The following is a 27,948-nucleotide window of genomic DNA, read 5'->3' as shown; positions in this document are numbered from 1 at the left end:
ATGCTAATCCTCCATAAACTTATTTTACTATAAAATGGTAAAATAACAACAACAATAAATTGTACTTAAAAGTACAAACAGTTCTAATGGGAGCACTTAATGGAATGATTGAATGCACTTAGAGCTCTTGGGATGAAACTGTTTCTGTACCGCGAGGTCCATACAGGAAACGCTCTGAAGCATTTGCCGATGGGAGAAGTTCCAATATACTGTGCGCATGGCTAAGACAGAGTGTGCTAGATGCTCTACCCCGACAATTCTGTCCGTACTTGACACACTCTGCTGTACAGCTTTCCGATCATCTGCTGTATAGCTGTGATTCCCCACTCAGATACAATGGGTTAAAATGCTGGTGCACTGAGAGTAACAATGCTAAAACAGCTATGGTATTTTGAATAGTTTAGCCATTCCGTGCATCACTATATTGTTACAGGTTGACTACAATCAGATGCCTTAAACTAAAAAACAATATGCGGTTAATTTCAGTGTATTTGATAAAGCCGTGTGAGGGATGTGAATCAAATAAATAAAGGGAAACCACACAGGAACAGTAGCACTGCTTTGACGCTGGGTGCCGCCAGTTTGCAAAACCGAGCCGAAAACGTGTGTATGCTATGCTTTGATCTGGTGTGAAAATGTGCGCAGCTTTATGCCAAGTTTAATTTTTATACATCGTGATGCGAGCGTGGAAATGGGTGTACGTAACATTTTTGTGCATACGCACTGTCTATACATGAGGCCCCTAGTCTTTTTACGAGAGTAGAAACAGGACTAAATTTCAGAGCTTTTTGAGCTGTTGAACATTGCCCCAGAGTTGCAGACTAACAGTGTACCAAACCTAAGACTAGTTGCAGTTGCAGTGGGCTTCTTGGAGCCAAAGGATGGGAACAAAGTATGTTAACTTAGACCACCTCGTGAGCAGGTTTAACAGACTTGTTGGGAAATGGTACAAAATGAATTCCGTAAGCATCGGTGACTATTGGAATAATTTTTTTAGGAAAAAGTGGAAACATAATGAATGATATGTATCAACTCTTCTGTATTATCTATGTATCTGGAAATTATACTTAAAATATGATTCTGCTAATATGTACCTATCACCATCATTATTTTATGTACAAAGATTTCAAAGCCTTTTCATACATCCATCCATCCATTTTCCAACCCGCTGAATCCGAACACAGGGGTCTGCTGGAGCCAATCCCAGCCAACACAGGGCACAAGGCAGGAACCAATCCTGGGAAGGGTGCCAACCCACCGCAGGATACACACAAACACACCCACACACCAAGCACACACTAGGGCTAATTTAGAATCACCAATCCACCTAACCTGCATGTCTTTGGACTGTGGGAGGAAACCGGAGCGCCCAGAGGAAACCCACACAGACACGGGGAGAACATGCAAACTCCACGCAGGGAGGACCCGGGAAGTGAGGCAGCAGGGCTACCCACTGCGCCACCGTGACGCCCCTTTTTCATACATTCTAAGTGAATAATGTTTGAAATAATGACAGCAACAGTCATTTTAAACTAATGTGGCATAACAATTGCAATTATTTTTTTAATAAGTTTACATGACAATATGCTTTTACTCTGTGGTCTGTTCCTTTAAATTGAGAAGAATGTGTATCAAGTCTTTAACAGGGAGAGGACAGCACATTGATTGCTGGTGTGCAACTTTTAAAAGGAAATCAGACAGCCTAGGTGAGAAAACTGAGGAGAAACATTAGGAAAACGAAGACTAGCTGTATATTAGGCAAACTTGGTACTGAGATAGCACTTAGACCTGAGGATCATCTCTTTTTAGAACCGTACTATGTAGTCCGGTTGTTAACCTCTACTAGTATTGTACTATCTCAAGAAAAGTGCAGCTGACCCAAGATGTTTCTTTTATGTCTTTTGTAAACACTCATTTTACACTCATAGTAGACCTTATATGTGTCATGACAATGTTTTCATCTTCTTATAGTTTTTTTATCATTTATTATTTTGTTTTCATTTTAACACAATGATAATGCCATAACACAGTCATCTTGTATTTTTAGTTGTCATGACTAGATTAAATTAGAGTAGACAAACTTCTTTAATCCCATGGAGAAATTCAGATGCATACTGCAGTAGAAACATAAATAAAGATATAGACTTGGGAGGATATATAATGCAGCCAAACAATCAATCAATCAATAAAATAATAAAAGTATATTGTGCAGATATTTCAAAATCAACTTAAAAAGTACATCAATGCCTGATAGCAGCAGGCAGAAAAGCCCCCTAGAGGTGCTTTGTAGCACATCGTGATGGAAGGAGCCTGTGGCTAAAAGTACAGCACCTCTTGGAGGGGACTTTTCATTAATGACATCCATTTTTGCCACCATCCTCTTTTCCACAACAGCTTCCAGTATGTCCAAGATTCACCCTGTGATGTAGCAAAATTTCTTGATAATTTGTTCAGGCTTTGTACTTCTTTTGAGCCCAAGTTGCTTCCCCAAGAATCCACAGTTTAGAACAACACACTGGCTACTATGGACTGGCAGAACATTTCCAGCAGCTTGCTGCATACATCAAAACACCCAATTCTCCTTAACAAGTACAGTCTGCTCCGGCCCTTCATGTACAACACCACTGTGTTGTCAGACCAGTTTTCTTGCCATTTCTTTTCCGGGATTTTTTGAATTATCTTTTTGATCAACATTTGTCCTAAGTTCAAGTCTTTCTATTACTTTTGATTTGGTTGTCAATCAGTTTTGAGATGAAAAATCATCAATTTAAGCTTTGGTCATTACCAAAAATCATCGAGGTTAGGAGAAAAACAAAGATAAAAGACCTGTATGGCAAAATAAGTTTGTTAACCAAGTAAAGTTTAAATTGTAATAATCACACTGTTATTATTCTACATGAAGGATTTGGGAATGCGTGCTCCACCCTTTATATGGCTGTGCCAATCACATATTCTTGGTTGATTGTAGGTAGGACTGTCATAGCAATTGCAGGCACAATTACTACAAAATGGCAGCCCCAGTAAGCAAACTAAAAAGGTGTTGAGGGGTAAACACTCAGAGAAAATGTTAGAGAGAAATAAACACAAGAATCATATTCCTTGGGATAAAAAACCCTGACTCTCCGCAAAGAAGTTCCCATAATTCCTCCGAAAAGACACAAAAAATTATTTAAAGACACCAGTCACAGTTTTACTACTATTCTTGTGTACCTACACCTCACTCTGCTTGTATTAGTTGTTCCCATTTGTCTTTCATGTAAACATTGAAATGATTATGACATTTTATGCTAAAATAAATTACTTGAGATTCACTTGAGTTATTTTATCCCAAGTTTGTGTTCTACACAACTGTCTTTACTTCATTATACCTATCATATAATTTCTTATTTTTTTGACATGACAGTACTTACCTTCATCTATTGTTATGCAAAGTGAAAGTTATGCCTCATACTGAAGACTTCCTAAGGCTGAATTTCTTACAAAACTAAAAAGATGAAGGTTTCTCTTTGGAGACCCTCCACAAGGAATCCCTCTGAATCCCATACGTTTGACAAAATTGAAGCCAATGTAATTGCTTTTCTTTCTTTCATTGCAAGTACTGCTGTTGTAGCTTTGCTGTTTAATGCTTGACTCCACAGACTAGCTCTATGTGGCATCAACACAAACATCTGCTTCATATGTGAGAAGGAGCAAAAACAAAGAAAGCTGATTTGAAATGCAATAGACCAGATGTGCTGTATTTGAAGAAATTGTCAATATTAACTAAAGGTCAATCCACCATAATAAAACAAGAATGGGATGTAATGGAGTGGTCTGTCAAGAGTGCTGTATAAAGAAAAAAACACAGAAAATAAAACTTTATTAATATATTATTATTAATAATACTTTATTATTAAATTAGCCAATGTACTAAATAATTAATATGCAAGGTATGTTCCTATTTTCCTCTGTTAATTTGGTAAAGTATTCAATAGTGGCAATATTAAGAGATCTTTTCTTTTAGAGACAAGTTGTAATCATATTTAATCTGATATATTTTGGTCCTTAAAATATCAATGAGTTTTGATTTATTGTTGTAATTTAGGTGTCATCGTGTTTGATTTCAACAAGCATTTATTGGCAAAAACAAAAGCAGATCAAACATAATTAAATATCTATCTGTCCATCTCTCCATATATTTTCTATACTCTGTTCAGGGTCACAGGAGAGACAGCGGCTGTTCTGAAATCCTTTAATTTAGAGGAGGGATAATTATGTTTTGAATATAAACAGCACAAGTAAATCCATAATAAATTTGGTGATGGTATCAAAAAAGGAAAACCTCAAAGAATCTTTAATGACAGCATAGTCAATTATTGAAGAGGAGAGAGAGAGGAGAGAGGTTAGGAGCACACACTGCATTGCCGCACCCACCACACAACAGACCAACTCAGGATTCAGATTAGGACCCGAGTGCAGCCATGCAACGGGTGATACCTCAGCACCACACTAGTTCAGATGTAGTGGAACAGTGTGAAGTTTTTGTATGGTGGCTGGAGGTAATGTTAAATAAAAATAAATTTTCTGAAGGCATACATTTTACCATAAATTTTCTTATAAAAAATCACTTCTAAAACATTTGCATAGATTTTTTAAAAATACATATTTAGATTTTATATGTATATTATTAGGTGGGATTATCTATATATATATATATATATATATATATATATATATATATATATATATTCACTAAGGCAAGACAACCATGGAAAGCACGCCGGAAGGGGCGTGGATTTACTAAGCCGCCAACAAGTGAGACACCTATGGCGCACGCAGGAAGGAGCCACGCCCACCAACTCCAAAACCATTGGATACGATGACAACTCACAGAGCCACGCCCACCAACTCGGACGCGACGACACAGAAAAACTGGCGTCATTTATATTCATCTGTCGTAGAGGTCACATGCAGCTCTGACCCACGTTGACTGTTAATAGAGGCATGTTTCTCGCGGAGGTGAATCTTTCGGTTAGTTTTCGGTTACGACACACGACCACGTGCACTATAGCAAACTGTTTTACACGCTACATACAGCAATTCGCATCCGCGATAAACATGCGTCTTCTTAGATACTCCTGCACTTTGTACACACCCCCCTCCCACCGTGGTCGGGTGTCTTGGTGGATTATATATAGAAAGGCAGCCAAAACCAAACAGAGCAATGAAAAGTCTACGTGAGTCACAGGTGCATCTGGACTGTACAAAGACTCGAGTGACGAGTTGGAGGTGGGCACATGAGCAGGTAGTGTATACTGAACGAGAAACCAGCAGACTAGCATGACGGAGGGAGCGGAGTGGATGTCCTTCTCCTCTCCTCCCGTTCCACCCTGAGCGCCGCACGGACGATTGTGTGTTGGTTCGTTCTGTGCATTGGTTAAAACCCAATGAAGGAAGCAGTCTTTAAAAACCAATAAGCCCTGTGCCTCTGTTTCATTACCGTCTCATCTGCTTCACCAATGCAGGCCCCGCAACAGGCAGCCAACCTGGTAACCAAAGTCTTTGGGTTCAGGGGGGAGTATGGTTACAAAGCTGAAACTTAAAGGAATTGACGGAAGGGCACCACCATGTGTGGAGCCTTTCACATTATTTGACTCAACGCAGGAAACCTCACCCGGCCCGGACACGGACAGGATTGACAGATTGATAGCTCTTTCTCGATTCTGTGGGTGGTGGTGCATGGCAGTTCTTAGTTGGTGGAGCGATTTGGCTGGTTATTTCCGAAAACGAACAAGACTCCCGCCTGCTAAATAGTTACACGACCCAACAGCGGTTGGCGTCCAAATTCTTAGAGGGACAAGTGGCTTTCAGCCACGTGAGATTGAGCATTAACAAGTCTGTGATGCACTTGTATGTCCGGTACTGCACGCGCGCTACACTGAATGGATCAACGTGTGTCTACCCGGCGCGGGGAGGCCGTTGAACCCCATTCGTGATGGAGACTGTGGCTTCCAGTTGTTCCCCACGAACGAGAAATTCCCAGTACGTGCGGGTTATACGCTCACACTGATTATGTCCCTGCCCTTTGTAAAGCCCCCCATGGTTGGGTGACTTGGTGGATTATATATAAAAAAAAAAGCGTCCGGAACCCCAAAGAACAATGAAAAATCAACGTGGAAACCGACTGAGGCAGTGTTTGGAAAATTAACAGTCAACATGACTCACAGGTGCGTGTGGACTGTACACAGATGAAAGCGACTCAGGTAGGGAGTTGGGGACGGGCACATAAGCGGGCAGTGCGTACTGAACGAGCGCCGTTCAACCCCGGTTTTCAGTCACGGACAATTGTATGTTGGTTCGTAGCGTGCATTGTTGCAATGTTACTTTTCTTGGTGGTTTATTAAATTACGGATTTTTCAAATGTTTATTTTTTCTTCTGTGCTTAAAAATCATTTAAAAAGCGGCCTGATTATGCAGCGTATGCTACGCCGGGGGTTGGCTAGTTTTGTTTAAAAATACAAAAAATGTAATATAGTTACCTACTGTGAAATGAGCAGCAGACACATCAGTGGTAATAAAGAATATAGCTTAGTTCATTATTATTAGTACTGTGCTTTTGAAGATAGAAAACATTTTTAAAATATTAGAACAATCTAGACATGAATAGGCCATTCAGCCCAACAAGGTGTGCCAGTCCTATCCACTTAATTTTCCATCAAATCAAGTTATGAAGGATCCTAAAGTTCTACTGTATACCATACTACTTGGTAGGTTATTTTAAGTGCTTTTGGTTCTCTGTGTGAAGAATATCTTTGTAATGTGTGAAATGTGCCCTTAACAAGTTTCCCACTATGTCTCTGTGTTCTTGTTGAGCTCATTTTAAAGTAACAGTCTTGATTCACTGTACTCTTTCCCTTCAGAACTTTAAACACTTCAATAATGTCTATTTTTAATCTCCTTTTGCAGCAGATTTCCTGATGCAGAAGACAATGCAAAATGCATTATTACCTTCTCCAGATGCACACTAATTGTAGTTTCTGTTTTGCCACATGTTCAGCTACTCGGTGAATAAACCTATACAGTATTAATATTGATTGATTATATATGTTAGGAGGAAAATTAGGGATTATTGCATTTTTTTACCATTTGACACATTTTTTTATCTTGTTATTTATAAAAGGTTGTTTAGTAAACAATTCAGGAATACAAACAAACATAATATAATGATGTGAAGCTGTACTGACAACAACGTCTTACTGAAGTAGTACATGTAAACACTGCATTTTGACCTTTTTTCTACAAAAGTAAATTAGTCTGAGGCAAAATGTACATGGCATTTGTGGCCTGTGGAGCAGAAAAATACCTTGTGGATTTAGCTCTGTGAATAGTATTGAATGAAAGCTGATTGGATATTTCAAACTCTCTTCTGTTTAAAGGTTAAGAAAGCATATGGTCTCATAGGGTCACAGTATAAATATTTGTAAGATTTGCTCTTTATGACATGAGAACTGAAAGCTTTGCTAAAGAATAAAGTGCTCATACTGTATATAAATGTATTTTTTAAACATTTAGGAACATCTAAATAAATGTACTGTGTAGGAATTTTTGATGATTGATAATCAATAAGACACAAAACCCAGGAGGATACCATAATAATGTGGGATTTAAAGAATAATTTTTTAACTTGGTTAATTAATTTTGCCTTTGGCAATACCGGTAATTAATCCAATAATTTGGCAAGGCTCCTACTTTATTTACCTTACCCTTCTCTGTAGCAGGAGGGGGTCTCCAGCCTTTAGGTTTATATCAAGGTAACTGAAGCCCACTCGTTTATCAATTTATTGTTAAATAAAATGATTATAGAAGAATCATAAATTGCATATATATATGCATATGCATATATATTGATATATAAGATTGGAAGCAGACTACATATAACATATAGGCTGGCTGTTTACTGGTATTCAGAGTTCTTTATCTTGGCACAGATCAATAGTTTTATGATGCCAAGTCTTTATGAATGATGTCTGATGTTGTGTAGAGTTATCGCTTTGCTGCTGCTCCGGGTTCAAGTGGAAGATTATTCATGTGTTGGAGTGAACACTTTCTCATTGCTGCATGATACTTGTCAGTGCTGTGCTGCTGTTTCCTTATCTTGCCTTTTGCCACTTCATAGGGAAAAAGCATTTCTCATTTTGGCCCAAGAATTTAGTTGCTGAAGTTCCCTTCTTGAAGCCATGGCTTTTCAGCCTCAGCAAACTACTGACACACGGCTTTGGCTTGACTGGGTCTCAACTCCACAAAGAAAAGAGTTTGTTGAATTTGGCACTCCAAGGAAGAGCAGCTCAGTACCTTTTTAGGTTTTAGAGACCAGGTTTCAGAAGTTCATTTTGCATATTTCACCATCCCAGAGAGAATCCTAGAGATAATGCCCCGAGAGATTCCCCAGGGAGTTTGGTAAGTATCCAGTGAATATCCCAGAGGGATCTTCTTCAGGATGGTGCAGAGAGTTTAAAAGAAAGGTTGAACCTTTTCCTGATTGGATTAAAGTCACTTCCAGTTATAAAATCATTGTCTTCTAATAAGTGGGTTCTTCTGTCCATCTTAGTTGTCTTCCCTTTAATTACAGGTCTTTGTCCTTGCTTGAGTCCATTTTGTGCCTTCTGGCTAAAGAGGTCTGCAAAGGGGCCCCTAGAGTGATATCAGTTCATCTCTGATTTACACCTTTGTTATCAGATGAATTCCAGACAGATCCTGGAACAAGTTGGAGTTCAGTCACTTAGTTTGGATTTCAAGTGAGGGACTCTGCAGCTGGAAGCCTGCTTCACTGTTAAATTTGCTTTTTTAAACAAATTGTGCCACTAAAGTCTAGAAGAATGGGCAATGCCCACTTTGTCCTACAACTGTACATTACTATGTGAATAAGTATAATTGTATTTTAATTTTGTTTCAGAATTTAACTGTAATAAACATCTATGTCAATATATATGTTATAAAAGCAAAGGAGAGGCAAATAAAAAGTTAGATTTTGTACTCTATACAAGATTTTCAAATAACATATTTAAAGAAAAGAAGTGAACAGAACTAGACCTTTTCAGGTTTGTTTGCAACCCAAAAAATAAATATATTACCAAGATTTTGTTAGATTATCATACAATTTCTGTTATCATACAAAATCTGTTAGAATTATAGTCTCTTATATAGTATAAAATATGACATTACAAATTTAACACAATATAAGGAATTTTGACATGTTATTGTTATAGGAATACTTCACCCAAAAATAATATTTTTACATGTTACTTACCCCAGTAGTTTATATTGATGGCAAAGAAAAATGTAATCTCATGCAGAACAGAGAAGCAAAAATTGGTTCATTTGCACAAAAAAAGTGGAGAGCGTTTTAGACCAGAGGAAAGGAATGACAGGGAGAAAGCAGGTACAGAAGTAAAAGAGTAGTAAAGAGGTGAACAAGATGAAAACAGACTTGTTTTATTATTTTGGAGGTTTTACCAGGTCCCACACAATGGACAGCAGTAGGGTATCAGCATTAGAAATAAACAGAAGTCACCACCTTCTAACTCACACAGAAGAGCATCACCCATGTGATTCATTCAAGTAGGTCCTCACAATATCATTTTCAGAACATAGCATAAAATGTAAGTGCTTTTTTGTTCTTTAGTTTCTTGATTTTAACCTAGGTGCAGAGAAATTATCCACATTACATGAGGGGAAAAATGACTGTTTATATTCAGCCTTTTCTGCACAATAAAATGTGGATACAGATATATAAATATGTAAAGGTTTATTTAAGAAAGCTTAATTATTTCATTATCTGATATTTTTTATGCCTGTCCATATTTTCTGCTTGTGAAGGTTTATTTAAAAAGCTTATATTGTTTCCGATTATCTCAGCTGTATCAGGTATTATTAAGCCTACCCATATTTGCTGCCTATCATATCAGAATTGTTCAGTATTGCTCCATATTTCACGTTTCAGTTATTTAGCGCCTGAAATTCATTCTATGAATCAGCTCAAGTGTAAAAAAGCCTAAGTAACTTTCAGTTATTGTTGTTATAATTATAATTATTCCAGAGGATAATACCCAGGATTGTCTTTTATGGACATGCCTGTATTCTAGTTGCCTTGCAATTCATTTTGTAAAGTTAATATGTTTGGCCTTTATTAGGTAGCAAGTGTATCAATAAGGCAAACTATCATATTAGCTATTTCTTCTAGTAAGATTTATTAAGTCAACTAAAAATCTGGGAAGCAAAAATTTTTATAATATATTAAATTATGGTTTTATTTTTATAGAAGTTTAAATAATAATGTAGCTAAAGGAATTATTTGTTTTGGGGGTGTTGGTGCAAATAAATATTTATTCAGTAAACGTATTAGGAAATAAATAAATAACAGTTGTTTCATAATGCATTTCTCTTGTTTTTATTAATAGTTTGTTGCTCAGCCAAACTGTCAACAGCTGCTGGCTTCTCGATGGTATGATGAGTTTCCTGGGTGGAGAAGACGCCACTGGGCAGGAAAATTTTTGACATGTATTTTGATAGGAATCATGTTTCCAGTATTCTCTGCGTGTTATTTGCTGGCCCCCAAAAGCAGATTTGGACTGTTCATTAGAAAGCCATTTATCAAATTTATATGTCATACTGCATCATACTTGACTTTCTTATTTTTGCTACTTCTGGCTTCACAACGCATTGTCAACACTGACCCAAATATACATGGACCAGCACCAACTGTTGTGGAGTGGATGATTCTTCCTTGGGTTTTAGGTAATATTTTTTATTAATTGAAATATAATAAACACTTTTTTAAAAGTTTCTGTACACCCAAAATCCATTATGTATCCTAGCTTCCCTTCTAAATGAATAATAAAATCACCGGACAAAAAAAAGGCCAGTCCTAATAGTGTGTAACTCGTCTATGAGAACAAATTCTGTTTGCAATTCTGTCTAGCATGGATGCCAACAGTTGGTGAATGTAAGCAACTTCAGTTTTCATCCACTCTTCCTGTACTAAATCTCACAGTTTGACCAGACTGGTCGGACTGCTGAAATTGGACAGGTGGTGAACCAGTTGAGGGTAGGGAAGGCTGCAGGGATCTGAGGTATTCGGAGTGAACTCTGTCCAGGCTGGTGGTGTGGCTATCCTCCTGGCATTGCAAGCAATCTTTACTTCCAACTGGCTGGAAAATGGGACTTGTTGTCCCTATCTAGAAATGGAATGGACCGGCACAGTCTGGTTTTACGCATAAGAAGTCTACCGTCAACTGCATCCTGGCACTGAGGGTTCTCGTGGAGCACAAATATTGGAAAAGTTTCTTTGCAGCCTTTGTCAGTTTTTGTAAAGCGTTCGATACAGTTAATCGAGCTGCCCTGTGGGACATCCTGAGACTTCACAGGACCCCTTCAAAAGTTGCTGGATATCATGGCTGGCCTGGCCTGGCCTTGGCTCATCTATATTTTAATAATTAATTATTGATTAATAATTTTTATAATAATTAACGCTGGGAAAATTGCATTGCAAAGGAAGGTGACTGTAGAAAAGTAATGTAATCTGTTTTTGAAATTCTTAATAAACAGAGTTAAAAAGAGTGTGGAAACTTTTTGAACGTCCCTTGTATTACTGTTTCAGTAAGAATTACTTTCAACTTTCAACTTCTCCCATCCATTAATCTATTTCCTGAAACAATCCACCCTATTAGAGTAAACTATTCTTGGAGGAATGGCTGACGATAACTATATAGCATGGCAATAACCAAACAATTAAGGGCTTATTCAATTACAATTCCGTATTTTCACATCCCAACTGATTTCAGACTCTCCACATAACCTAACACAAATCTACATAACTGGATAAGGGCATAAAAACCCACACAAATATAAGGACAACATGCAAATTCCTGCAAAACGTACCCAGGCTAAAAACAACATGCAAATTCCTGCAAAACGTACCCAGGCTAAAAAGCAAACTGCATCCATATCACCATAAGTCTTTCTTGAAGAAATTCTATGTTGTGGCAACCAGAGACCCATATGCGAGACACAACTCAGCCAAACACAATTTTAGATAAAAGGATGCAATAATTCCCTTATAGAGTTAAATCAGACCAGCACAATAATAACACACAGAAATGGTCACCTTGTGTCTCCTTCCACCACTCCTCCACAAGTGTATTCCACCTCCTACCGTCTCTGATTCACCAAGTGAAATATGATGGCATCTTTTATGCTTGACCTGGGAGTACATCTGGCATCAAAGCATTGCACATCAGAAGCACTTCCAGACCAGGCAGAAGTCTCCCAAAGAAGGGACATCATTCCTTTGGTGGCAACCAAGCACCCCACCAGGGCTGCCATTCAAGATGACAGCTCCCAATAAGTCCTGCGGGCTTACAAATGGGAGTTCCACCACAGGGATGCTGCCTCCCTGTGTACAGGCAGAATACATGGCCCCAGGAAGCAGCCTCCTTCTGTCCTTCTATTATGGACTTCAGACTGGGAAAGGTACAAGGAACCAGCTTCCTGGTGTGATAGAAATTAACCTTGATCACTTTCAAAATGCCAGTACATCCACCCTGACACTTACACTGTATAAACCTTTTCTCACATATATATATATATATATATATATATATATATATATATATATATATATATATATATATATATATATATATATATATACACATATATACACACATTGTATACAGAATTTTTTTATTAAAGTGAAAAGCACTATAAAAATCAACTAAACTGAATTAAATTGAAGGTGAATATTTTATACTATAATGTTATAACTATATGTTTTTATTTGTAGGATTTATATGGGCTGAGATAAAGCAAATGTGGGATGGCGGACTTCAGGATTACATGCATGATTGGTGGAATCTAATGGATTTCTTAATGAACTCATTGTATCTTGCAACAATTTCTCTTAAAATTGTTGCCTATATAAAGGTAATGTTTTAAATATTTATATACAGTATATTTTTTTCTGAGACATGCGCTGCATAGAGATTGATACCTTATTTGAAATATTCCTATATTTGTATTCCCTTGTATGCTCTTGTACGTAAGTAAGACAATGTAAGGTTTAAAATATTTGCTATGAAGAAAGGGAAGTTTTCTTTGTTTTTTTCTATTGAACATTCATTGCCTGTTTAATTGTGACAAATAACAGAGCTTTGAAAAATGATTACTTGTTAGAACAAATTCTGTCCTCCTAATTACTAGTTATTATGCTGAACTTTTTAACATTTTGGGTTTGTCTAATTTTTTTGTCTCCTGTTACACATTGCATTCTTTGTTATGAATGGATTACAAAAGACAATGTTTAAATTTGAGATGATCTACTCATTTGTTTTTTAATTAACATTTGAGTTCATTTTTGTTTTCTTGCAATTTGATTTCATATTTTGATATAAACCTACACAAGGAAATTTCCAGTTGACCTATTTCCTTTGTCAGTGCTTTTGCTGTATGATTTTTTTACCAAGCTACTGCCTACACAATAATCTTTAGTAATCTTGGAATATGTTTTTTAATATATTTTTTTCTGTTTCATTTGCAACCTTGAATGTGTAAGATGCTTTATCACCAATTAAAATAACATGAATGTATTTAGAATGTGGAAGAAAAACAGGAGAAAACTCCACAAAAGCCTAAACCACTGCACCACCATGCAATCCTGTCGAAACTCTTACAATTGCATTACTACAAACTAGTTGGTCACTGCCATGATAAAGCATGGACTGTTGGTCTAGCACTTAAATCTAAGTGTAATTTGCAATAAGCCAATGGTCAGTTATAATTCAAATTGAAAAGGCAAACTGGACCAATTGGCCTCCCAACCCCCAGCTGAGAATTCACATAATGTCAATCTTTCCATCCTTTGATTCCAAAATTCCCAAAATCTCTGGTGTCTTTCCCATGGGCAGGAAAACAGCTTAATAATTAAAATAACAGAGAAGGGTTACTAATTGTTTATATTTTTGCATTACTTATATTTTGATAGAAATGCCTGACAAAGAGATGTTTTCTGCACAGCTAATCAGCTGCTCTAGTTAGGATATGCCAGACTATATTAGTGAGTGGGGCGGCACGGTGGCGCAGTGGTAGCGCTGCTGCCTCGCAGTTAGGAGACCCGGGTTCGCTTCCCGGGTCCTCCCTGCGTGGAGTTTGCATGTTCTCCCCATGTCTGGATTTAAAAGCTGAGACTGAAGGGGCATGTCTTATATAGGCAAGCAGATCAGTGCAAAGCTATTTGGTTCTGCAGATAAAACCTCAAACATTCACTATTATTTTGTTAATCTTTCCAGTTCTTAGTAGACAAACATACTTAAGATATTAATGAAGACTCTGGTTTGTAAGTAATAATAACCAAAGATACAGTATATAAATAGTGCCTTGGCCATTTAAATCTTCATCCAGGTGAAGCAACAGGCAGGTGAAGTGTTTTGTTCGTGGTCACGCAGTGTCAGTAGCAAGATTTGAGCCCAGTAATTCAGGATTTGAAGTCCAATGCAGCCTTCATCAGTATCCCAAACAATTTATCTCAAGTGTGGTAAGCTGCTTTGGATGAAGGCATTAGCCAACTAAGTTTTTTTAATTTTTTTATTATTTTTTTGTGAAAAGGAACATTTTAAACTCACCCTAATCATATCTGGAAGCAAGCCTAATGGTCAGACTTTCTAGTTTTTGTCATGATTCTTGCAGCATTATTAATTAACTGAAACCTTCATAAAGAACAATTTGAACATCCAGTGAATGACATTGTTTAATTTTACCAAAATGTTTTAGCTGCAAAAACAGTTTTTTTTAAAAAAAATACATGCTGGTATTAAGGATTGTCTAAAGCTATTTGCACATTACACAACTTCTAAAATGAGGGTATATCAAATTTAATAACTGAAGTTGATGGATCTCATTGTCTTGTGGCTGTCAGATTACACTTCTGTGAATCGCAGGTGGTGACAAACTACACAACTCCGTACAGACTTTTCAGCACAGTTTCACATTTCTAAAGTATTGCAAACTTGCTGCAGTCTGATAGCCAATAATGTGGTGTCTGACAGTCCTAGAGCTTGTGAAGCTTTTTGGATATGACAACTTCAGCTGCAATCTCTGCACAACAAAAAAGAGACATCTGAACTACGTGGTTCCCTTCTGTTTGTGTGGTCAAAAACACTGCCACCTGCACCACCCCCTGGCGGAAACCCCAGAACCCAACAGGCCTGACCCAGTAAACTCCAACTCTCATGAGGCCCTTTGGGAATCCGTGGTGCTGCAGCACACAGGGGGGCTGCCATTTAGCAATCCATGGAGATAATGCCATGAGCACAATATCTCCCCGGTCCTTCCACGGTACAGGCGTCTGGGCTGGGTAAGGACACCAGCCGTCCGCCACACAATACAGATATAAGATTGCAGTTTTAAACTTATGCCTTAGCTACCTTTAACAACCTATAACATGTTTATCTTGAACAAAGCAAAAATATGTTCGGACAGCTGAAATAAATGTATTATTAGCGTCAAATTTGTTTTTTTATGTTGTGCAAATGGTTAAAAAATCTTTTTTTTATTGATTTTATTTGAAGAAAATAACATTCCATGTGATCAAGTCTAACCATCACAACAAAGAAAATAAAATTCCATACAATTAAGTCAAACTTAACAAAGCAGAATTCAATCCCCACCCTAGGGAGGCTATATCTATTAAGCAACCCCTGGCATGATTTCCTTGCATGAAAACCAGAGATGGTAAGCATGGTGCAGGGTATGTTAGTTGCTGTTACTATTGAACCTTCCATGTCTCCGTGATGTTTATTTACTATGTTACTAAGGAATAAAATGGGGATTGGCAATTGTATGTAGATTATAGTAAGTTAAATGCACAAACTTACATCTGTGCGTAGATAACCCCCCACCCCATGTATGTAACAGAAAAAATATGTTCTCTTTAGAGGTAGTCTTACTTTAAGTAAAGTCTCTCCCACTTTTGAATATGTTACAGATTGTGTACCTGCATTGGCCGTCCGCCACACAATGCAGATATAAGACTGCAGTTGTAAAATTATGCCTTATCTGTCTTTAATAACTTATACCGTGTTTATCATAAACATAACAAAAATATGTTAAGCCAGCTGAATTAAATATATTATTGTCAAATTTTGTTTTTTTTTTTATTTTCTGGAAATGGTTAAAGATTTTATTTTTGATTTTATTTGAAGAAAATAAAACTAAATATGATAAAGTCTAACTTGTACAACAAAGAAAATAACATTCTATACAATCATGTCAAACTTAAACAAAGCAGAATTCAAGCCCTACATGAGAGGAGAGAAGAGCCATCAAGAAGAGCAAATCTTTAAAAAAAACAAAGAAGGGAGAATGTCCTTTTCCTTGATGTAAATGCTTATTTTAAAAAAGGATTTCATTAGATTTTGCCATATTTAAAAAAAAGTTTTGAACAGATCCTTTAAGTAAGAAAGTTGAGCAAGATACATCTGCATGCTAGTTGTGTGGTATAAACAATTACAATCAATTTGTCTTTCTGTAGTTTAAGCCCATTTGGGAGTGCACCAAACACAGGTGCTAATGGGTTAGGAACACTTGTGACACCAAGGCTGTCTGATAGGCATTCAAAGATTTTTGTCCAGCCTGATGTTAATTTGGTGCATGCCCAAAACTTGTGGCCTAGTGAAGCTAGAGCTTGATTGTAACGTTCACAGGTTGAATCTTAGCCTGAAAAATTTATGTTGAATAATTGAATTCTTTGTGCATGTGTAGCTGGAGTGTATTCTATGCATAGCTGCCTTCTACTCCTTTTCTGAGATGGTAAGTGAAATATCCTTTTCCCACTTTACCCTGGAATCTTTGCAAGGAAGGGACATTAAAATATTTTTAAATATTATTGAGATGCTGTCTAAATCTTCAAGACTGATCAGTATTTCTTCTGAAATAGAAATGGGAGGAAAATTGGGCAGGTTCCTTTTAGTAAACTTTCTGATTTGAAAGCAGTGTAAAAATTATGTTGATGTAAAGTTTAAATTTGAAGTGTATTTATTCTTAACATGCAAAGACATTATCTATATACTTTACACTTTAATCTTCTTGTAAGCATTAAATACTGTGTAGGTTTGAAAGAGTAGAAAAAGGTAATTATCATTTAGAGGAGCAACAGATCAAAGCTTCTCTGCCTTAAAGTGCTTCCTCCGTTGGGTCCATATTCTGAGAGGTTGATGGATAATTAGATTATTAGTGTATTGATGATAATTTGTATTTGCTGGGGCACAAAGCCTGGACATTATAATGAAGCACAGCAAGATTTTCTTTTTGTATTGCAGACCATGCTAATGTATATTAATCAATTTGTGTCAATTTCCAGGTCTTATATATTTGTCTCTAAGTAATAAAATTGAAAACTAGGTAGAGCCATGCCCCCTTTTGCTTTAGGTCTTTGTGTCACCCTTTAGATGCGTAGATGTCTCGAATACCTAATAAATTAAGTCATAATTGAGTCCGGTTTCTTAAATAATGATGTGTTATTGTATATGTTGTTGCTCTGAAATAGAAAAGGAAGACTGGGAAGGATGGTCATGTTGACAGTATTGATTCTCCCTGCTAATGTGAGATGGAAGTTAAACTGTTCACATCTTGTTTAATTTTTTCCATACTCAGAGAAAATGTTTTTGAAAAAGATCTTTACATTTACTTGTGATGTTTACCCCATGGTATTTAAAATGATTTGCTAAAATAAATGTTTAGATGTCCAGACTAATATTGTGTGCTAGAGTTCACTGGAAAATTCACACTTTTATACAAATTAATTTTGAGTCCATCTACCTTTTCAAATCTACTAGTGCATTAAGGAATACTGGTAGTATTCCTTAATGCGCTAAGTTTGTGGATCTGATATATGCAGTAACATCTACATAAAGTGATATTTTCTGTTCCAATCCTTCTCTGATAATCCCCTTTATCTCTGATGCATTTTGAAAGTGAATGGCCAATGGTGATTGCAAAAAGCAATGGTGATGGGGGCATCCTTGTCAAATCCCTTGTCTAGTATGAAGTAGTTTGAAATAATGTTATTAATACAAGCAGAGGCTTTTGGTCTGGTATAGAGTTATACAGTGTGAAATGAGGTGAATAGGTAGTCCCATTCAACCATGTCAAATGCTTTTTCTGTAGCCAAAGATAATAAGATCTCTGGTGTGTTTGATTAATTATTGGTGAGTACATTACATTAAATAAACATCGAAGTTTAAAAGCAAAGTGTCTACCTTTAATAAATCCAGTTTGGACTTGTGATATGACAGAAGGAAGCCCTTTCTCAGTCCTTCTAGCTAGAACTATCTATTCTCTTGTATATATTCTCCTTTATACCATTTATTCTTTCCCCCTGACCAAGATAATCAACACCTTCAATACGGATAGCTCGTACCCATCTTCTCTCTATATTCAGTGCCTTGCAAAAGTGTTCAGTTCCTTGACCAATCCTCTAATTTTAGTCTCTATAATGTATTTATTTCTAAGCACTTAACACTCAGCTTTAGTTTTTTTTTCATTATGAAAAAGTTTTTCATTAGAAAAAACTTAAAAAGAAAAAAACAGGAAATATGCTGTTTGCACAACTATTCAATCCCTGTGTTGTGAAAATACATTTATACAGGTGAATATCAATTGCCTAACATACGCCTTGTTGCCTTACAACTGACCTGCACAATTGAATCATTAAAATAGCTGTCACATTTTCACAATAGAAAATCTAATAAATAAGAGAACATTATTTAGGTGATGAATCTGAAGGGCAGCTTTGATTTAGACCAGAATGTAGAATGTATTTTTTGGTGATATTGATTCCGGCTGCACTGAATAATTATCATCTCCTCGACCTATCTACCTAGAAAAAAAATTAAATGAAGCTACTGAAAAAAAACGTACTTTGTGGTAAGTCGTCAAGAAAGAATTGGACATCATGTGGACCAGATGTAAAGACATTATTTAGGTAAAATAAGAATTTTTGTTATAAGAACGGGATACAGAGTAGAGTCAAGTATTGTAGTATTGACCCTACTGGTAATGTGGGTAATTGGGTCTGATCTAAAGGTTCTATCCATTGTGAGAGAAATCAGCAAACTCTATTAACAAAGGACAGTCGAGAAATGCTTGGGGTCTGGGGACAATAAACAGGGCATTCCTAGAACCCTTGACAGTCCCTAGAAATGTGAACTTTAAGTCTAATAATGGTGGGACAGCTTGAACAAAGAGACTAATATCATTTTTATATCTGGAATAAGAATCAAAAAGTGATTGCTCTTGTAATTGCTGGAGGTACTGGCATTATATTAGGAAATGTCATTGTTCCAAAAGACTAGATGTTCCAAGCCATCTGATCAGTTTGTTAGAGTTAGAGGGCATCTGATCAGTTTTCATACATTTTGTTAGAGTTAGAGGGCTATTAACAAAGTGGCCGAGGTCACTGTTGGCATGGGTACTCAGGAGGGGATTCATACATTTTGGGATTACTTTCTACAAAGAGCACAGGGGTTTTGTCAACAACAAGAACCTTTTTGTTGCTTTAATAGTGTGGACAACCATTTTCTTTTTGATCCTCACAATTTTGGAATCGTCATCACACAATTAAAAGCTGGGCCAGATTGAATGGCTCAGCGGGCGGATTGGTGTCATTTAGCCATTGATTAAGCACTGTGAGTAGCCCGTTTCAGCATTGTGATTTGAATTCAAGCCCACTTAACGCGTTTCATTTGCCGCCAGTTGATGATCAGTGCTTTATAAAGAAGCACATAAGAGAGTGATTTTGAGTGTAGTGTGTAGTAATTCCCTTTTTGATTTTGAGTTTTGTTATTGTTTATGGTTTTGGCAATAATTTATTTTAAATTTATGGTTAACTTGCTTTGGCATTTCAACTTTTGTGACAACTCCTGATCCTCCTCTTCCAACTTCTTCTTGTAGCAGGGAAATTTGGAAGTGAAAAAAAGCAGGTGGGCTTTGCCTATACTGTGATATAGTGGAATTACTAGCTCTTTGGTCTGACATTTAGTTGCTGCAATAGAAGATATGTTGAAGCTGCACCCTGTAAAGTTCCAGCAATTGGGAAGAGAAGTGCTTTTTGTAGGTCTTCAGGTGAGCGGCTGGTTATATTACCACAGAACAGGACAAAGTGAAATCTACCCAGGATTGGTCAGTTCAGACCACACAAAGGTAAAACTGAGGCTTTCAATGATTTGCCTCATATTATCATAAGTTTATGCCAGGGTTTGCAAACTATGGCTATCTAATTGCAACAGCTCATATACACTGTAAAACACAACCATTTAAATGGGGAAGTTGTGGGACTAAAAGCTTTTAGATTATTAAAGGATGCATGGACCTCAGAGCTGTGTCATCCCAGCAGTATCTGTAAGGAGAAAAGGTGACTACCTACTATAGTCGGACTCTGAACAAACAAGAACATGATTATTGTGTTCTGTGTCAGGAAGGAACTGCTAGCAGTGGAGGCTGATCATCACTTTAAATCATATACGTATGGGCTACCTTTTACAATATGAAGTGACTATGCAGTGGTATAATAGCTTTTATTTTGAAAGGTTGAGTTAAGTTGCTTGTTTGTTGGAGTGGCTACATTTGTTTCAGTTCATAGTTCAACATGAATGTGTAGGCCATATGCCAAATTGAACTGTCAGTACAGTGAAAGGCAGGATGAGAAAGAAAAATTACAAGACTTGTTACTACACATTAGCACTAACCGAATGAAAAACAGAGTCAAGAACATCTCAAATAGAGGACCTTAAATAAAGCGGATGTGAGAATGGATGCCAGCTGAACAATGACCTGATTAGGAAGAGGTGGTACCTGAGAATCACACTTTAAAAAGGCCCCACAGCTCAACTGGACAATCTAGCTGTCCGGGAAAGGGTGCTGCAATGATGCTATAAGTGAGACTTAGAAAATGACTGGCACTGGTTTGATTTCTGTACCCAAACAAAAGTTCCTTTCACGCAATCACTTTTAGTGAAGATGGGTGACTATTTTTGATTTCTGAGTTAAAGCATGGTTATCAAAAATATGCCTAGTTGCTTTAAGTTATTTGGGTAAGAGGACACCAGAAACCTGGACTTATTGAGTTAACACTACTAAATGATGTACGCTTTGCTTATTACTTTTGTAATGTTGTTCAGTTCTGTATTGCGTTGTCCTGTGTTGAGCATTTTAATGATCATTCATAAATTCTGTGCTTATTGTTTTGCCCTTTTCTTTCTCTACTAACAGCACAAGCATGAGTAAGGACTCTATTGCAAAAAATATGAGCATAGTGAGCTTTCATTTCAAATGAAGACCATCAGCCATCTGCCTCAATTTATAAGGGTAGAATATGTTCACATTACTTTATGCTGCCCTGCCTAACTAATTTAAAAATGCCTACTGATATAATAATTTTACATTTTCATAATTTGCTTCTGAAACTTCAGGTCTTTATGCTAAAGATATCAGCACATTAACAAAAAACACACACCTTGCTTAACAAGTACATAATGCTACATAGTGTCAGCCTTCCAATTCACGACTTCAGTAACTGGTGGCTGGGTCTTAAATTGAATTTCTGATCTTGGTATAATACCTTGAATTAAAATAATTGGCTATGATTATGCCTTAGACTATCTGAGAAAGTCATTATATGCACAGGTTAGGACAGGAAGCTCATAAGAAAAAGGACATTATATCTTTGCATCAGAAAGAGCATTTTGTTAAAAGCACGACATAAAATACATTTTTTTAATGTTGTAACTGTACTTGAAATATGTGCTGGCATTTTATTAGAGTAAGCAATGCTTGTCCATTCCATTATGAATAGCTTTTAAATTACTCTGCATATAACTTGATTGCTGATGGTGTGAATTTACATTATGGACAGGCAATCAATACATAAGAATTCAGCTGTGAAATCATTTATTTAAAATGATAAATCTATTATACGGGCATTACTCACTCATATTTATACTATAGGGTGAGTTTTCTACTTACTTACTTCTCTGTTGTTCTGTCACCCTATTGAGGCTTGCCTTTTGTCAGATGCTGACAAAAGAATGAATATAGACCAATATATAGAAATATAGAATTATATAGAATATACAGAATAATATATAGAAAAAAAAAACAAATAAGAAGCCATAATATAATTTTAAGATATAGGATAGATGTATGCTTTTTAAGGAAAATATGCAACTAGTACTTTATTGTAATGTTAAATAAATTGATTGTTTACATACTCTTTGAAAATCACACTCTCAGTGATTTTAAGCAAGGTTTGTGAAATTCAATGTCTGTAGTGTATAAACACAGTGTTTTCTACTTAAAATCAATTGAAACTGGTATTAACTAGTGAAAGGCTTTATATATGTCAGTCTCTTTTAGGCATGCCATGCACATTGATTTATAGAAAAGTATTATGGAGTTCAACAAACTTAATAAGCATAGTATTGTTATGTATAGTTTGTACTATAAGAAACTTCACTCTATTACAGCACCTTAAGTACTTATGCATTTATTACTGAATGCCATCATTAATCTGCTTTAACTAGGACTAGAAGAGGTTTCCTGATTAAATCATTTAATTTAAATGAATGTTTTAAAGCTTTATTCAAATACATTTTTTTTTTTTTTAAGTTACCATATTGTGCAGTTAAACAATTTAGCAAACACCCTAGTTTGATATGCTGGTCACGTATGTACAGACAAAACATTAATGCAAGCAATATGACAAATGTCTCTTCTCAAATGAGCTTGTTCCAAAGAAAGGCTGTGATCAGTATAAAAATGCAAAAAGCAAAGTTTGCAAAAATGATAGATGTTAAAAATGTAAGCACATTCAGTTTACTTCAGCACTTAAAACAGCATACAGAATGCAACCAATGCGTGAAAACACAGGACAAAAATAAGTCTCTTCTTGAGCATTCACCATACAAGGTGCGCTAAAAGTGCATACCTTATCTGCAGGTCGGGGAAGAATGCACCAGAGATGCCCATTGTGCCTTCTTACCCAGCAACTGTGGCAAAGTTGCAATGGGAAAGAAGATTAAACAGTCTGCATGTGAGCGGTTGGAAGGCTGATTGGAGGAAATGACTTCTATGCTGCAGTGTATCTCAACTGCTGGTCCTTGGACTAGCAACAAATACATAAAAAAAATTTGCTGGTCTGCGAGAATCAGGTCAGGCAAAGGTAAATGTATTAGGTAAGGTAAATGTAATTTAGGAAGGTAATTTCCAACTGTCTGTCTATGAAAACCAGACAAGACATTTTGTCACTCCATTGCATTCTCCACTCTTAATAAATCCATAAGCTGGAACACCCTCTCGCCCTTGCTATCCAATCCATCTAAAATTAATACATGTAGGCCCACAGAATTCCAACCCAGTGCCCCACAGTTTTTAATCTGTGAAGGTCAAAAAATAAAGAGTTACTGGGCACACACACATCTCATGAAGGAGTGTATGGCAAAGTAAGGGGTCAAAAATAAAATAAAAAATGAAGAAAGGAGAATGGAGAAACCCTCAATTATCTCTTGTGAGATAAGCCCGAACACCACCAGACTGAGACCACATCTTTATAAAAAGCACATGTTTATTTACAGTTCTCACACAGTCCCTCCCAGCACCAATCACCCCTAATACGGGCCTTTCTCTCTGTGGGCCGCCTTTTCCTCTCTCCACGGGAGCCTCATCCTGCTTCCACTCCCGACTCTAGCCCTCCAACTGTAGGAAGGCGGTCCCTTTTAGGTTCACCCAGACGTGCTCTAGGTGCTCGATGATGCTCTTCCGGCAGCACTTCCTGGTGTGGCGGAAGTGCTGCTCTTGCACCTGAAAGCACTCCAGGCGTCCCTGGAAGAATCTTCCTCTATCTTCCTGGGTGTGGAAGGAAGTGAATGTTTCCTGGGCTCCATGAGGCTCGGGGCACCCCCTGGCAGTGGCCATGGGTCCCAACAGGCTTGAACCTCCTTTCTCCTCTCCCATGGTCCTCTCCAGATCCAGGGCAGTTTCCCCCTTTTTGCCTGGAGTACATATACGCCACTTCCCAGTCCTTCCTGGCATCCCGTGACACTCTTTAATAACTGAAAGACATGAAGCACATTGTGGATAGTATGGTGGAAGAGTTGTTGATCTGAGATGTAGAAAGTTCAAGAAGGGTAAGATGTGCATTTCCCCTTGGGATTAATAAAGTATCTATCTATCTATCTCAATTGTAAAATGAAGACTTCCTGACAAGCACAGGTGACTTCTAGCCAGAGGCTAAAAGCAATTTAATTGCAGTGGTTGCAGTTATTAAAAGCCTACACTGGAAGGGGGAAAGGGAAAGTGAGGGAGGAGAAAAAGGAAGGAGTGGGGACAAAGAAATGGGAAAAGAATCGTAAAGAGAGGCTGAGCCACATAGTGCCAGAGAGCCACAGCCAGATGACATTCCCAGAACATGTGCAAGAAAGTGCTAGGAACTTTAAGAAGATGCAGATGGTAGAGGGGATCTACTTCTAGTCTCATTAGAGTGAGGAAATTTGCAAATTAAAAATGTTTCACATGTCAAGAAGGTTGACAACCACTACTCTACAGGCGAGTAACTCAAGAAAGCTGTACTGGTAGCAGAGGGAAGAAGCTGGCTGATGTGCTCTGCAAGCTAAACTGCGTATTTGGGAAAACAAATAAAAAGATAAAGAAAACTGATCTGTGATAGAAGCAGAAGGCATGACTGAAGTATAGGAAAGAGCAGTGAGAGATAGAAAATAAATATAAAAAAAAAGTTGTGAGGAAAACTGCACAAAATTATGAAGTTTCCTGCAAGTGATGCAAAAGAAATGTGGAAGCTGCAGAGAAGAACAAGGGTTGCAAATATAAAAACACCTTTATCCGCTGGCAATAATTTATCTATACTGTATATCTGTATATGTATATATATATTATATAGTATAATTATATTTATATTATCATGTTAATGCAGTTTTTGTTATTATTGTGAAAGCATCAGTCTTGCTAGTGATCTATAGAGATCAGTGATCTTTTTGTTACAGTGTTTTTTGATACACTTTTGCTACAAGGAAAGTTAACTTTGTTGATTTGACCTTGATTCCCATTAAGTGCATAAGTAGCAAAGAGCAAACAGCTTCTAAAATGCCATGTAGAGAGATACCAAAGTGAATGTTCAAAGCAAAATAATCCATGGATTACTTTTTTCGTATTATCGTTAAATCAAACTGTAATTTGTAAGACTCTGATTTTGATGCAAGTGATCTGGAGATGTAGATTGAAAACGAAAGTGAGGTACCGGCATCATCTGGCTGGTCCTCAGCTGATCATGGTGCTGAACATGTTTGTGTAGCTGATGCACCTATGGCAACGTTCGCCTGGGAGGACAGACATGATGACAGGAGGTACAAACCATATTGCGTCTCACTGCAACTGCCACCCCCGTGCACCTGTCTCAGAAAGACAGCCAGGCAGCCAGCCCATTCCTGCTGGTCGTCGAGTCGCCCCCCTGCGCAGCCACTGCTGCTGCAAACAGGTGCCGACAGCAGGCGCAACAGGCAGCAACAGACTTTTTATGTAGATTAATATGTAAAACCATTGCTTTGTGCGCTTTTCAGAAAACTGAGTTTTTTGGAAAAAATATTAGACCTCAAAGAGTTGCTACTGAATATAGATGTTTATGCTGCTCCCTGATAAAAGAAAATGTTTCTGCCGTTATCTGTTCAGATAAAAAAGAAAATAGATTTAGAAATGTTAACTTGCTGTTACTCGGAAGGTGCCTTTTATAATGTGATCGTGGCTCTGGACTCTGAGGGTAACTTGTTTTTCTATAACAAACTAGATAAAACGTTAATGCCCAGGCAGTGGAAAATAGCATTGGTTTTATATTTGATTTGATTAAATGAATGTTTAAGTTGAAATTTACAAGAAATATGTTAACTGATACTATGTAAAGGGAATACTGCTATTAAAAAGCACCAAATTTGTTTAAAGTATTTGCAAACTAAATACGCACAGTACACTACATTTGTGTTCATTATTGAATTTTGCAGATAACAATGTGATTGTTGTGATTGTCTGCAATTAATCACAAAAATTTTTTTTTACTGTTGCCCAGCAATTTTATGTGTGTGTATATATATATATGTATATATATATGTATATATATGTATGTGTGTGTATATATATATATATTATATATATTATGTATATATATATATATATGTACTGTATATATTTATTTTTTTTTGTATTTCTAACAAGGGGACAATTGTATTTTTAGTTTGCAAAATGTGTACAAGCTTCTCATTTTGTGTTTTATTCCCTAAAGAATAGGTTAAATAATTTCAATGTTGAAGCATTCAAATAAATCATAAATCATCCATACATTGTAAAAAAATCAAGGTTTTATTTTTTTGCCATATCGCCCAGCCCTAACTGTAACATAGGCAGGTTGAATAATTAGCACGTCATACGTGTCACTGGTGACTTTTTGCAACCTTCATATAACCAGTCCAGCTCTTCAGAAACTGGGAGCACATTCTGTGATTTCTGCCACATTGTCTGTCTGTTTGTTTTCAGAATTGTGTTAGAAATCAGAAGGAAGCCAACTTTGATCAACAGTAATGGCTTTGCTATTCTTTAGTAACAAATCAGTAGACATTATATGTTAAGACCATGCTTGGCATCTATAGTTTTTAATTTTATATAGTTATTTTATGTGCACTTGTGTCACTTTGTTAGTCCAATTATTTAATTCACATTCTTGCTACCAGTACAATTTGTAGCATTTTAGAAAAAACACATATACTGGTTTTTGTATGTGAAGCAGTGCTTCCATTACTTACAACAGTTCTATAATCAATCATAAAATTTCACTTAAAATATTTTTAGTTTTTTTTATTATTTAACTATTTTTAATTGTCATTTTTCAATACTCATGTCTTAATATAGTGCTTTATACTGTTTTAATATCCTCTAAATCTACAGCAGTAAATAAAACAATGACAGTATTAAAAAAGTCATATATATTTTTTTATTTTGGTTCACATATTTTATATTTCACCCAGTCAAATTTGATTACATTTTACCTGTAAAATTAAAATTTTCAGTTCAGTTTATTTTTATGCTTTGCTTTTGTTAAGGTACAGTTTCAGAATGCATGCATGGATATACTGTATATTCATGAAAATGTGACAGAAAATAAAATAGTATGGAAAAAGTTTAAACATACATACACATATAAATTTAACAAAATAATATTCTGAACTTCTTTCTTTCAATAGAGGGATTCATAAACAGAATAAATAAATAAATACCTGTAATAGCTTTTAAAACATTTTGTTTTTCACAATCATCCATCCATCCATCCATTTTCCAACCCGCTGAATCCGAGCACAGGGTCACAGGGGTCCGCTGGAGCCAATCCCAGCCAACACAGGGCACAAGGCAGGAACCAATCCTGGGCAGGGTGCCAACCCACCACAGGACTTTTCACAATCAGAACAATGCAAATTAAAGAAACATATATTAAGCTAAGGCGAGACATTGTCTTTTAGCAATAGAGAAAAGGAAAACAAATTCCTACATGACACATTTTCTTGACAAAGTATGCCTCAGGAAGCCCAAACACAAAAATTTACAAATATGTCTAACGCGGACATCTACTCCTTTTTCAAAGATGTGGTTGAAATATATGACTCCCTATGACTGTCATTACTGGTGTAATTGTTTTTCAACCACGTAGTAAGAAAATGTATACTGCAATATCTAAATTAATATTTGGATTTGGTAAAGACTTAATCATACCAACCTCATTTATGCAAGAAATAATTTTGCCTTGAAAATGGTGGAGGAAGAGAGCTTGCCATAGGTTTTCCATTTTGATTAGCTATACATAGGGTTTTATAT

General features: G+C 36.6%; 1 protein-coding gene across 2 annotated transcripts in view; it reads left to right on the top strand.

Moving 5' to 3' along the window:
* Window positions 1-27,948, top strand: part of trpc4b (transient receptor potential cation channel, subfamily C, member 4b) — a 154,678-nt gene that overhangs the window by 81,198 nt on the left and 45,532 nt on the right. For both annotated transcript variants that reach the window (XM_039745819.1, XM_039745818.1), the window contains exons 4-5: window positions 10,437-10,773; window positions 12,821-12,960. In XM_039745819.1, coding sequence (XP_039601753.1) covers window positions 10,437-10,773; window positions 12,821-12,960 — 477 coding nt within the window. The remainder of the gene's footprint in view (window positions 1-10,436; window positions 10,774-12,820; window positions 12,961-27,948) is intronic.

This window comes from Polypterus senegalus, chromosome 2 (assembly GCF_016835505.1).
Source record: "Polypterus senegalus isolate Bchr_013 chromosome 2, ASM1683550v1, whole genome shotgun sequence".
Lineage (NCBI taxonomy): Eukaryota > Metazoa > Chordata > Cladistia > Polypteriformes > Polypteridae > Polypterus > Polypterus senegalus.
Note: the sequence above shows the minus strand (reverse complement) of the source record. Positions and strands in the feature narration are given on the sequence as shown.